The sequence below is a fragment of the Barbatula barbatula genome (assembly GCF_947034865.1).
Source record: "Barbatula barbatula genome assembly, chromosome: 20".
NCBI lineage: Eukaryota > Metazoa > Chordata > Actinopteri > Cypriniformes > Nemacheilidae > Barbatula > Barbatula barbatula.
Window position 1 is genome coordinate 19369347 of NC_136783.1, and position 14554 is coordinate 19383900.

Below are 14554 nucleotides of genomic sequence, written 5' to 3' on the forward strand. Positions count from 1 at the left end.
TCTTTAATTTCTTGGCGTGGTGTGTCGTAAGTCACCGTCATTGACTGACTGTTTATCCACACACGAGGACATAATGCAGCCATGCACACACTTGTGCCTCGAGCGTCAATGTTGTCTTGTTCCTGAACAGAGCTGGACAAACGACAAAATCAGTGAGGTACAATTAAATGTTTAACAGGTTTCATGAGAGAAACTGGCCATTATACTGTACGGCATTGCACAAAAGGCACCACAGGCATGCGCAGACATGTTTGTATAGCAGTTACGCAGAAGAAATCAAAGATCTGCGCTGTGTTATCTGTGACAAACAAATGTCATAACTCTCTTGAGACCAAAGAAAGAAGGAAAGAGAGTTGCAGCATTCGTAAAGCCTTGCCGACACACGTGCTTACCAGAGTAAGTGGATCAATCCACATCCATTGTTGTGGTTTCAAAACGACTGCGTTGCCTAATGGAAAAATGCAGTGAGTACAACAATGTATGAACCTTCTATAGGGATTACAAGCCTCAAATTTAACAGGAATGTGAATATGCTTAACGAAGAAACTCGGTTAAACCATTTAAATTTCCAGTGTATAAAATTTAGCGACATCTAGCGGTGAGGTTCTGAATCGCAACCAACGGCTCACTCCAGCCCTTCCCTTTCGAAGCACCGTGGTGGCTGACACAGGACTAAGGTGTCGTCACATTTTCACTTGTTTGCCGAAGGAGATAAAGTACTTGCAAAACGCGCACTGTAGCAGTTTGTACATTTAGGGCTACTGTAGAAACAACATGGCGAATTTCATGCAAGGGGACCCGCGGTGTAAGCGGTTAACTCATTCATATAGCACTTCATTAAGATCTTTATACACGTCTGAAGACACAGTTATGTTTATTATATTGCATTTCTGTCGATAGATCCTCCAAAACATTTAACTTTAAGTTGTCATAATTTTGATTTAAACCGTGCCCCCCAAGTCCCAAAAATAATTTAAGAAAAATGATATTGCGCAAATCATACACTTTATTTGATAGAGTAAACTGTAAGGTCAATATATGAATAGAATATCACCCAAATCCTCACTTAACACCATTTATTATATAGTTAAAGAATATAGCTTAATATTTTATGAAACATCAGTATTCCATAACATTGTTCTCATCAATCTCAGCATAACAGCTCTGGTAGGGGAAATTATTTTTAACACATTTGTTCTTGGCACAATGTGCAAAACCATTGACATAATATTTTCTGGTTAACGATATATAGCCATTCCTGCGCTGATCTTTAACCCTGAAACAGGGTTTTGCAGTCCTCCCACAAAGCTTGTTTCAGACGGACAACATTGATGTGGAGCTTATGTGGAAGTTACGAGTTCAAGTCTGGCCACAACGTTTCCAACCCCACTCATTCCGCACTGTGCATGTCAGAAAAAGTGCCAAAAAGAAAGGATGAGGGCATAGAGTTGGTTCAAGAGTGATGTGGTTTTTTATAGGTTGGTGAAATTCAGTCTTCAAATATTGAATATTGTTACTCACTTTCCCCCTCTGTTGGACAGCGAGGTGTCTGAGTGACCCGAGCAAACTCTTTGACATTCTATTAAAGTTATGAGATAAAAACAATCACACATATATTCTGGTGAATAAAACCGCTTTCAGTGACAGTTTACTCATGATGACATGTTGAGAATGACAACACGTGCTTAACTTTCAGCTCAAAATCCACATGCACAAACCATCATTTATCTTGTCCATGTATTTGTATTAAGGTTGGTACATAAAATGAAGGTTAGTGGAAGTCAGAAGCAACACTGAAAAGATTTCCAGGGAAACTCAAAAGTGACATGTGAGATCCACAACCACTGGAACGATGTCACTTAACGCATGTCACAAACCAATTACAGGCAATATGGCAATTTTATATAATAATACGGGATGCTAATAGCAATAATAATAAATGTCTAGTCTATTTTTGTACAAAGCTGTCAGAATACGAGACAGACTTTAAATAGCATCTTAACCACAAAGTACTTGCGTGTGGGTGCACTGAGGCCAAGGGAAAAACACCTTGCCAAAAAGTATAAGCGGTTATATAGCTGCCGTATTGAGTCCCTCTGGAGAACTCTTACGAAAATGTTTGGCAGCCAAGTGCAAGAAAAAAATATATATGCACTAAACACGCCTTTATCTCATTTCCCACACATCAAAACCTCCCCCAAATTTCGCGCCGCCCCTACCAACCCTTCAGGAGTCAGTACATCCAGCATTCAGTTTCAGGCTGGATTCAGAGTGGCATCTACTGGGGTCATCAAACTGAGCTTCACTTCGCTTTAGACGAATAACCGGACTGGACAGTGTGGTTTAAAGTCACTTTACAGGCTGCGCTCGTCTCTACCTGATGGTGCGCAAAAGTGGACCGTGGAAAGCATTGCATGCGCTTTGATCGCATCAGAGGATAGCTATTGCACGTGTGAGGTTGTGGCCAGCTCTGCATTGAGCTCTTGCGTTTGTTTATATGAGGAGGCAAGAACTGTTTATACAGACAGACCTGCGTCTTGACCCAATGGATGCGCAATGATGGATTAATCGCATTTTGAGGAATCGACCCATGCGACTTTCAGCAGCCAACAGCGCAGCGCACTGACAACCCCCTGAGGATTTTATATCACCAACCTTTACCTGATTTGTATCCCCTGCCCTCAAGATGACATCGGGGTATTTGATAAGGACGCTGCTTGTGCTCTTTCTAGCGCTCTTCTCTGCCAACGCAAGTAACTGGCTGTAAGTGCACAAACATTTAATTCGTGTGATATTATGACTTCTGTGTTATGTTATGACTAGTAAAAGTCAGCCAGTTCCCGAGGGAAAATGTCAAAAGCTGTCTGGTTGATTTAAACTTCGGACAGCCATCATTTAGACTCCCTGACAAAAATGTGACTAAACTAAATTAGTAAACGTTCTTAAAAGCTTGTAAATAGCGTAATCTGCGCATGGATAGCCATTCTTATGGGAGGTTTGTGTAAAAGTAAATAAACGTTACATTACACAAATGCATATTTGTTTATGTCTGATACAGAATATGAGGAAATGAAACTGGTATTTAGGGAGTGAAATCAAGACTGTCAGCCACTTTTTCAGTTGCGCACAGCTGCGCTTTGCGCTCGTTACGCACAGCCTGCTCGGAGAGCAATGCATTGACAGCAGTGGACATTATATTCAATGCACTAAAGTGAGGTGTATAATTAAATAAATCAATAAATAAAGTAGTTTGCAACAAGCCACGAACACTCAATGCTCCGATTTTAATCCATAATCGACATTTTAGTTGTCAAATAAACGAACAGAAAAACGTACAAATCAAGATTTTGTTTCTATGTGAGCATTTCAAAGTGTTTGGGATTATATTTATCTGTATCCCCAGGGCAAAAACGGCATCATTTAATCTATCCATATGCAGTTTTCGATGGAAGAGTGTTTTTAACTAAAGGTGTGGTAACAGGTCTCCTGCATGTAGAGACACGCTACACTAAAGTAAAACCTCCTGCCTGTCTACAAAATATGATCATTCTGACAGGAGTCTGTACACTATTCCATTGCCATCTCAGGACAGGTATTAGCAGGTAGCCAAATAGACATTAGACAAGATTGCTTTGTCAAACAGAAAATGTGAACGTTCTGTGTGAGCACGTGGGTTTGAAGCTCTGTAGCCTCAAGCATTTTCAAAGAAATGATGAATATGTTCATTCAGGTTTATAAAAGGGATCACGTCTGTGGTCATATCGAGGTAGACGAAAGATACATTTAAAGTACAAAAAGTTGCTTTAAAACCTTGCAGGTATAAAAGGTGTATGATGTAGTTAAAGGGAAACTGGAAACAAAGCCTGCTACGTGCATAAATAAATGAATCTTTTTAAAGCACTATGTGATCTTTTAATTTTAAAGTGCCGACATGAAAACTTCAAATAAACACGGTAAATCCAGGCAAATTGAACCACTTTTGGTCCTCATAATAAAGGCGAAATTATTTACATCTTCTATATTATCTACACGAGTAGGCCAATCCAAACATCGGAATCAATTCGTTGTAGGATGAGGATGAAAAGCATCATCATCTCGGAATAAATGTTATTTTATAAAACTTCTCTCTTTGCTTATTTTACTGCTTATATTAAATCTTAGTTTACAATATAAAAAGTGAGCAAGTATGTTGCCGGCATATTTAGAAACAGTTATCTGATCTCAACCTGAGATGATATAAAAACCTATTCTTTTAATCATGTCTCTACATAAATAAACGTTTTAGGCCTCTTTGTGTTTCTTCATTCGTTTCAAAATAAACGCAGAATAAACATAAGAATATGTACACAACTCTTGCATTCGTTTATTATCTTTTAAAGAAGATAATTGTGTGCAATTGAATAGCTTCCAGACATTGTATTAAACGTGCGAATTTAAATACAGCCTGAAACTCGTTCGTCCAGCGAATAAAATACATTCAATTAAATCAAATAACATATGAAATAAAATTGATGCTGTAAACGCACCAGCATAAATTTTTACACTTCAATCTTTACCCAACAGCCACAGCGAAGTGTTCGGAAATGTAGCTCAAGCCTTTTTAGTTGTGAGATGTGTTCGTGTATTAAACCTGAGCTTGTCCATCAGCACCTGTGTGAAGGGTTTGAGGTGCGCAGGTGCAGGTCACGAGAGCAGCTCTACTGCACCTGCGCGCCTCCAAATCTCCATCAACATCACGCGCTTATTCACGCAAATATAAGCTCGCAACACCGACAGATGACTACACTGCTGTTTAATATTTTAGTCATCACTTTGGGTTGTTTTGTGTTAAAATGTCAACAACGAATCACTAATTCAGAAAAAACAAATGGTTCGGAAATCTGTTCCTGACAGTTCTTTCTGTCTGTCTGTCTGTCTGTCTATCCTTCAAGCTTACGAGTTTATTTAGCTTCGGATAAAGATCAAGCCAGATGAAACATTTGATCAACAATCTGAATTGGTCTATGTGCTCCGGTCACAAAAGTGCACAGGCCATGACAGGCACGTGGCAAATCTTTGTCACAAATCTCTGTGGTCAGATATCCTGTTTGTTTGTACAAGTGATACAGTATTACATTTTGCATTGGATGAAAAGAATAGTGTTTCCAACGTTTGAACAGGTCGATCAATAAATAGTTCACAGCTGAGCAACATGAGAAGAGAGAAACCCCTAACACAAAATATATCCTGGTGCCGAGCGATGATAACACAAATAACACCAGTGACAACAGAGTAATGAAGTTGTAAAACCTGTTGTCACACACCTCCAGTCCTATAGCTTCCTTTTACAAGACTAATTGAATAAAACGGCCTAGTTCATCCTTTTATTAAAGTAAATGTTTGTAAACATTCACGCGAAAAAGACAATTGTTTACTCCAATCTAGATGCCAAAGTCATGTTCTTGTATTGATGCTTTACTCCAGGGACGATTCTGCAAATAAAGACAGAGAGAGAGTCAGTCTGATGGGGCCTGTGCACACATTACTCTGCAAAACATTCAACTATAATGTGCAGATGAATTTCTCAGATTTGTATGGCTTTCATGGCCCATCTGGTTATCAAACAGCCTTTGCTCAGGTTTCTAAAAATAAGGTCGCCTGTAAGGGCCGAAATACTGTAGCTTTGCCCCGTCTTTACCTACCCACAAGTAAAAATCCCCGTTGGCCTCTCTTCAGTCCTTTTTTATTTGTGTTCTAGCTAAAGTCTAGAATGTCCTCAACCGAACATCCATTCCAAGACTAAATATACAAAATTCATCTTGTTGAATTTTGTACTCAAAAAGGTAGTCGTGATGCTTAAACCTGTCATTGGAGAACCCCCAACAGTCCACGATTTGAATGTTTTACTAATCGTAAAAACTTAATTTATCAATTTAACCGAGATATCCAAAATTCGTGGTCCTCCAGCAACAGGGTTGAGAATAACTGCAACAGAAGACAACATATCTAGACGTTTCATGTCAAAACATTTCAAAGACAGATTTTTAGTATAAACGATGTATCTTTCACTTCAATGTACGTACCTACATACTTAATCTGCTCGAACTTTTGGAAACAAGTTTAACAAATAAATATTACCATACTGGCAACAAGCACTGTTTATCTCCCAGTAATGATATCATGATTTCCCTTTGGACATCAAAAGAATCCCATCTTATATAAGGAATTATCTACCATGTTTACTTTAGTGATGCAAATAAAAAAGTAACTAATCTATTTGATTAATGATGATATAGATAAATGAGATAACACTGCCCTCTAGAGTTAAAGACAGATGCCATGGGTCTGTGTAGATGCTTCTCTCAAGACTGTGCTCCAGATTTTCTCAAGAATTCTTAGCACCGGTGAGTCACTGTGGTACTGAGAACGTCATGGTTGTGTAAGGATGACACATGTGTTTCTGAAAAGGAAACGACTTTCATCATCACATCATAGTTATGATACACAATAAAAATTGAATAAAAACTACAGTTAAACAATACCTTGTTGCCAAAAGAATATGCATTGATTGTAAATCATTTAATGACTATAAAATAACGTGTGAAATGTGAAACGCCGAAATGCATCAATTCCCGCAAACGCACCATAGTTCAAATATACATTTGTCAAACAAACAGTTCTTGATACGCAGACATGAGTGCTGTGACGCACAGTTGACAAATATGTAAATAGCAAATATTGTTATAAACATCACAAGATTGTGACTCTTGGACACCGTAGCATGTACAGTATGTTTATTTGCTGTCGGTAGCTTGGACAGGTCTGCTATTTACCTTCACCAATTCACTGCTGAGGTTTTTTCTTCAGTACAGGAAAGGTCAACAGCCATAGCCTGATTATTCAATAAACCCGAAAAAGAAAGATGTGGAGAGAAAATGAATCTTTTAAGTTTTACGTGGACATCCGTAAACACGTATATTCTCGCTTCTTTCGCAGCTCATAGTTTGTTTATACGGTTAGATATGTATACAGCCTGGCATCTGTACACAAGTTCTCATTCTCCCCCGACTTCTCTTGTATGAAAGGTTTGCGTGCTAAGTCGCGCTCGGCTAAGCCATCTGGAGCCAACAGCGCTCGGAGGCCAGGCCAGTGTAATTCAACACAAACATGACCAAAAAGACGGCTCCAGGTGGAAATCTAAAGCAAAAACCTCCCAGGAAGAGCGACTACTATTCTTTTCTAGCCGGTGCAAGCTCTTGCTGTTTGTCCTATCTTAGTTTTGCGAGTTGGAAACAGAAAGGGTGATAGAAATGAAAACAAAATGATCCACATTCACTCAAGGTCTGAAATTATCTTTTTCCCAGACAAAAAACTTTCAAAACAAATATCCAGTGGGATTCCTACAGGTGTTTGTCCTCTGAGAGCATCTGGCATTGATATTTCCCGTTCCAAATCCTAGAAGGAGCAGTCCTCTGAAACCATTTGGCTGCCAGATTCATTATCAGGTCAGGATCTACAAAGTAACTTAAACAAACAAAAGTTGTAAACATCCACGCAAAACCACGCAACAGTCAACAGATGCTTAACATAATGGAAAAGAGCCGTACTCCGCCATGAGTCAAATAATCTCACAGAAAACTAAAACGTACGTGTGTGCATCAGGCCTGTGATGTCACTGTTGTCATGCCGATCAGACAGGAGGTTTTGGATCAAGGTTATCAAAGCTCATGAGAGTAGAGATGAGGGTCTTGTGGACAAGGAGGTGTTTGTTTCTTATCTGCCCCACCAAATCAGCTCTTGTCAACAGCAGAGAGAGAGGAAGTGTCGCTGCCGGCCGCCGGGATTTAACATGTGCCGTTTTTAACTCCGGAGGGGTATAAGCATGTAAAGAGCGTACGGCGATGTTAAGATGAGCCCTTGAAACAAAACAGACCTCAAGACACTACTATAAATACATGCAATAACGTGACAGACGTTTCGTGACAACGTCGACCACGGCTCTGAGTCGCAAGCTAGGATCCGAGTCAACAAACTGTGCAATCTCTTGTTCTTCCTTTACACTTAATTAAATATTTACAGAACAGCGCACCTTCAAAGCCGTCTAGAGGTCTTTTTGCCATTATACTCGCGGGTTTAAATGACTCACACCACACAAAAAGACATTTAGAAACAAAAGGCAACTGACAGACCGCAAATCCATCCGTGACCGACCCTGTAAACAGCACCTGCACGCAACCCGCCAAAGTAATCTGCCGGCTCCTAAAACACACGCGGCTTTGATCTCCAGCCGTTCTTGATGGTAACCGACTGTACCTTAATAAACTGTTTTCAATCTCATTGTGTTATTTGCCAGCTGGCGAGGCCTATTTTTAGAGAGCTGGACCTTTCAAAAAAGTGTTACCCTCCATCCCTCACATCTCAGAGTGCTTGCCACGACCCCATGGCCCTGGAGGTGATGTGGGAAGATAATCTATCCGTCTCTCTCAACATCCCCCTTACCTCATCTAGTACAGCTTTCCAGGAACGCCACAGCGTTTACATGACTGCTGTTTGTGCTTTGGAGTCCCTTAAACAAACAGCGATCTGTGGGGTCGTCGAACCTGTAGAATGATGCGCTGCTCGACTGCTTCCTTCAAACAGTTCGCTAATCGCCCCCAGAAACGTTCAGCTTGTAGATAAAAAACTGAAAAAAACTTTTGTATTTAAAATGAGTGTGAACGTACATTGATCGTTTCGCACCTGGTTTTTACAGATACCTGGCCAAGCTGTCGTCGGTGGGCAGTATCTCCGACGAGGAAACGTGCGAGAAGCTCCGGGGGCTCATACAGAGGCAGGTTCAGATCTGCAAGCGCAACGTGGAGGTGATGGACGCCGTCCGCAGGGGCGCCCAGCTCGCCATCGATGAGTGCCAGTTTCAATTCCGCAACAGACGATGGAACTGCTCCACGCTAGAGAGCGTTCCTGTGTTTGGCAAAGTGGTCACTCAAGGTAACTAGCCGCTTGTTTGAACATGAACATTTGGATATGAAGTTGTGTTGATTGTTAAAAAATTATTTTGGTCACAGGTACTAGGGAAGCTGCCTTTGTGTACGCCATATCAGCTGCTAGTGTAGCGTTCGCTGTGACCAGGGCCTGCAGCAGCGGGGAGCTGGATAAGTGCGGATGTGACCGCAACGTACACGGTGTCAGTCCAGAAGGTACGTCTGGTTTGGATTGCGTAATTGTAGTCTGTGCTTCAGATGGCACGCCCTTAAAACGCCCAGTCTCCAAAGTATGGTACAGAAACCTGGTTAAAGTGAAGGTTCACCCAAACGTAAACCTTCTGTCAACATTTATTCACTCCCCAGGTGTTCGAAATCTATTTATGACTCTTTTTTTATGTGGATCACAAAAGAAGATATTTTGAGAAATGTCTTGGTGGTTTTGTGTCCATACAATGGAAGTCAATTTGGGCCAATGATATTAGGTTCCCAACTTTCTTCAAACGACAGCAATGATGTCCGACATGAGTAAATGACAAGCAAACAGAATAAGAACTTATCATATATTTCAATAGGTTTCCAGTGGTCAGGATGCTCTGACAACATCGCCTATGGAGTTGCTTTTTCTCAGTCCTTTGTGGACGTCAGAGAAAGAAGTAAAGGACAGTCATCCAACCGTGCCCTTATGAATCTACATAACAATGAAGCAGGGAGAAAAGTAAGAGAAATCTTATAGCAAACTTTTTTTATTCAACATTATACAATAGTTTCCGATTAACAATGTTACCTTTACCGTCCCAAGGCAATTCTGAATCACATGAGGGTGGAATGCAAATGCCATGGCGTGTCGGGCTCCTGCGAGGTGAGGACCTGCTGGAAAGCCATGCCACCGTTCCGCAAGGTGGGCAACGTCATCAAGGAGAAATTTGACGGCGCGACAGAGGTGGAGCTGCGCAAAATCGGTACCACCAAGGTCCTGATTCCACGGAACTCACAGTTCAAGCCCCACACAGATGAAGATCTGGTGTACCTGGACCCGAGCCCCGACTTCTGCGAACATGACCCCAGAACGCCAGGGATACTGGGAACCACGGGACGCTTTTGCAACAAGACCTCTAAGGCCATCGACGGCTGTGAGCTTATGTGCTGCGGTCGAGGGTTCAACACGGAGGAGGTGGAGGTGGTGGACCGCTGCAGCTGCAAGTTTCACTGGTGCTGCTACGTCAAGTGCAAACAGTGTCGCAAGATGGTTGAGATGCACACGTGTCGGTGATCCATCGTCAGAACTTTCGGAGATGGCCTCCTCCTTCCCAATCGCTTCCTTGACACATATAAATAAAAGGGAAGACACGGACATTCCCGAGCATTTCAAACAATGTTAGAGGAACATGTCATACATGAGACACTTTAAAATATAGGGGTTCCCCATTGAGAGTATTTTTCTCTCCCGTTTTCTCCATATTGCATTTTAAAATGTGGTCGCTCTCTTATTTTTATATATATATTTTTTAACTTATTGGAATGAAATAGAGAGTGAATTTTTAATGTGACATGCACCGCAGAGTGCCAATGGGAACGAGGTTATTAACAGACGTTGACCCAGACAGATTAGGGGCACATGAATATGGTGATAGGTCACGGTTGGGACGTCGCTTCCAAACACCTTTCCATTGTTAATGCTGCTTAAAGGGTTTCATCTTGAATGATGGACGTTGGACTTACAGAAATATGGAACACTACACGTTGGAATGGAGTCCAGGTGTACATCAGCTTTACCAAGTAGAAAGTTAAGGCTGGCCATTCGTTCCTATATAGCTGTGATGCTGCTTGAATTCAAGAATCACAATAATGTACAGCTTTGGTCTTCTGTATACAAGTATTAAAGCCCCCCTGCTTTTCTAGGGATGTAAACAAACTCCAAACAAGATGGGGACTGAAAACAGCATCAATTAGGTGACCAACTATTGATGCAGACTGACACCCAACGAGTTATAATCATGCATTTGGGGGGGGGGGGAAATTGACCCACATATCGTTTCGGGGTGCTTGGATCACGGATTCTGTGCACAATAACACTAGCACTTTTCCTTACATACCACAAATAAACAAATCTCCAAGCATTCCCTGCACCGTTAGCCAGACCAAGCGAGTTATTTATCGTGAATATCTACAATACCGTAAATCCGAGCTTTCCTTTAATACAAATTGTTATCCAGTACGCTTGTAAAGAAACATAGATTTGTAAAGACTTATACACTGAAGAGGACTATATTTCATATGAATGTATGTTAAATTGAAATATATGCTGTGTCAAAGACTGACATCCTTGTGCCGTTTATTACTGAACTAAACTTCATATAGACATTATTTTTACAATTTAACCTACAATAAGAATTCAAGTTGTACTGAAATATCGACACTTTCTTAAGTCGGGTTTAACACGGTCTTTCAGTCTAAAAGAGCAATGTCATCCACACGGTCATTATATTATCACGGCATTAGCCACACATAAACACTTTTGCCCTGGTCGTACCAATCCGGCACACAGCTGCCCAGTGACACGGTTTCCACTGCACCCAGAGAGTCGTGCCATCACGCCAAGAACAATAAATATTTATAGAAACTATTCATGGAATAATGGCAGGAATGAAGGATGTTGGACACGCGTGAATGTGGTATCGGTGCTTCAACAAAGCCGCCCCAGCCATGACTTTCCTAAACCGGTGCCCGGTAGCTTGTAAGAAGGGGAGCATTTTCCACACATTTTGAAGGTCCGCCTTATTTTTGCATCCAACTCAAAATTGAACATTACTTTTGTGGGATATGATACAGGTCCATTATGTGCATGAATTTATTAAGATATATTTTGGAGAGAACCGCCCTGCTGATTCTTTACTACCCTTGCTATCAGATACCACGCAATACCATACAGGTCTGTTTTGTATCTGTGAGACAGGTAGATTACGCCCCGCGGTTTCTTTCACAATTTCACCTTTAATTTATGTTGTACATGTCATCCAAACACATCTTGCTTTTTTCAGTTGTTACAAATCCCGCACATTATGCATATGCTCCAACACAAACCCACCATGAAATTGTACAGTGTCAGCCAAATATTACTCTGCTTATACGCCTTCTCTGCTTAAGTTTGGCTGTACTGAAGACTGTTACTAATAAGGCACATTGAAGAACGGGAAGAGGCGCTTAGAAAAGAAGTGGGTTCGCTTTTTCGCCGGGAAATTAAAGCAGGGGGCCTATCAGTGGATGCAGGCTGGAGGAATTGTGAAGAAATCCTCAGAATATCCAGCACATCCTGAATTTGTGGAATCAGAGATATTGAAGTCCAAAACACAAGTGTTTCTATTCACTGTTGATTTGTGCAGCTTGCTGAATGATGTTTAAAAAACATGCGTGCAAAAACACAACGTCTAAAGGTGACTCTATACCATACCAAAGCAAGGACAACGTGCATTTGACCTTAGTAATAATAATAATAATAATCTCTCCGACGGCTATTTGAGGAAAATATGTAGGACACAATGCTTGAATGTGGAAGAATCGGCGTGTATGAGAATAGATCTAAAATGTGCTTGAGGGAGATTTCACTATGAGAAATCTAATCCTGTCAAAAGAATGGCCCTGTCACCGCCTCTTTGATGGAAAATACCACACAGTAATTTAATATTTGGAAAGGCCTTTCCAGGGACGTAACATAATTATCAAGCTACAATTCAATAAAGGAACTCGAAGATCGGAGGCTTTAGCCTTTCAGCTACTTTTAATATGACTTTGGTCTCTGAACTCATCACGGGAACATTTGTTTTGTTAAGACCAACACATGAAAGTGAATGTCAATGGTTGGCGTAATACTTTTTAGATACAGTATCGATAGCAACGATGCATATTTATTGTGGCAAAGCTATACTCTTAAAAAAGTGCTTCGTGATGCCATGGAAGAAAAATTTTTGAATGAATCCTTTACATCCAAAGAACCTTTCCGTGGCATCAAAGGTTCATTGTAGTGTAAAAAGTATTTTAGATTATACAAAAAAAAGATCGTTCATGTAGCAAACCTAAATGCAATAAATACAAAAAAAGTAAATTGTGCTGTGGGGAACCAAAATGGTTCTTTAATGGCTTTTATTATGAATTATTGAATTCCAAAATGTACAGAATTATTTATAGAAATGTAGATTTGTCTGGTCAGCCTTATCAAGATAATGGGTTCAATTCCCAAGGAACACGCTTTGGATAGACGTGTCTTGCAAATGCATGACACGTCAAGCGCTCCTCTCTGCTCCCAGGCCTTTGTCAAAACTCGTAGATCTCACAGATCTCCACCAACATACTTCTCATATTAAAAGAAAACAAGTAACACAAATGGGACACATGTTTCTTGTTTGTGATGACAGTTGCCGTACCCCCTCCTTAAAGCATCAAAGGTTGTGCAACAGTCTTACCAGGCCCTCACTAAGATGTTATTGTGGTACCTAGCGCAGAAGCTTGTGACTAGCATTCATCCGGCTAGCATTCTTTTTTTAATGGATTTACTAGAATCAACCGGGCTCAACTACCTCAATAGATGTCAAGTTATCTTGGCTCACCCTAGTGGCAAAGACCAACATAAGTATTTCACATACCAAAGTTTATTCTTCTTTTGATTCATGTGAGGCTGCAGTAGTAAAAGATTAAAGGTGGTTAGATAAATGTCTCTAAACAGTAAAACTACAGACCTATGCTTTCTTTATTAACTCGCCAACCGAAATCCATCCACCTGCACTCATACTGCATGCTGGTATCTCTAGTTTGGACATGGTTGTCCTGCATCTGTGATATGGAAGCGAGGCTCGGTGAGCGAGCGAGACAGGCTGTCAACACATAAGCTGAAGTTTCTCCGGGACATCCCAACACACCTGACGGGTTTCTTATCTGTGATGACCATCGGAAACGGCCCTGGGATGCGATAAATGTATCTGAAGGAGTGACACAATAATCCAAACATATGATCAAAACCGTGACTCTTGGCCTCTCTGGTTTAAACCATCGTTCCTCGCTGTGAGTGCACTACGGACCTGGCAAGAAGCCAGTAATAAGTAATAAAACTCTCAAGGACAATTATAATTGAATAAAAATATGAAATGGAATCAAACGCATTCAAACTGGAAATCGGGTACCAGTAAACAGGACATTTCACAAGTGAAATGAAAAACAGTTTAAGGTACTGGTGTTTGTGTTCATGTAGCACAGCGGCTGTATTATTTCTACAAAAATAATCACAATCGCTGCCTAGTAGCACTAAAGAAGACGCAAATGGGGTAGAACAAACATCAGCAGCTTTATTTCAGGGGGAAAAAGTGGAAAATGTTCCCAAAGCCGATCCAATATAAAGACAGACTGAGTGTTCTTACGGGGCTGCCATGGCAGGTATGCAAGACTGAGTTTGAGTTCTGCTTGTTGCCACGTTACATATGGCCAAAGGGAGCAAGCGATGTGGGATTTTGATTTAAGACTCATTGATTTTTCAACGCTCGTAGCCGTCTCAGTCCACAGCCTCACATTTCAACACATCCCCGACATGTTTGGTTTCGGCTGGC

General features: G+C 40.9%; 1 protein-coding gene across 1 annotated transcript; it reads left to right on the forward strand.

The window, feature by feature from the left end:
- The first annotated feature begins 2235 nt into the window (after window positions 1–2235).
- wnt4 (wingless-type MMTV integration site family, member 4) lies at window positions 2236–11280 on the forward strand. The gene is made up of 5 exons (XM_079482876.1): window positions 2236–2763; window positions 8732–8967; window positions 9045–9176; window positions 9536–9678; window positions 9763–11280. The coding sequence occupies exons 1-5, from the start codon at window positions 2687–2689 to the stop codon at window positions 10231–10233; spliced, it is 1059 nt and encodes a 352-aa protein (XP_079339002.1). The 5' UTR covers window positions 2236–2686; the 3' UTR covers window positions 10234–11280.
- Window positions 11281–14554: the final 3274 nt, after the last annotated feature.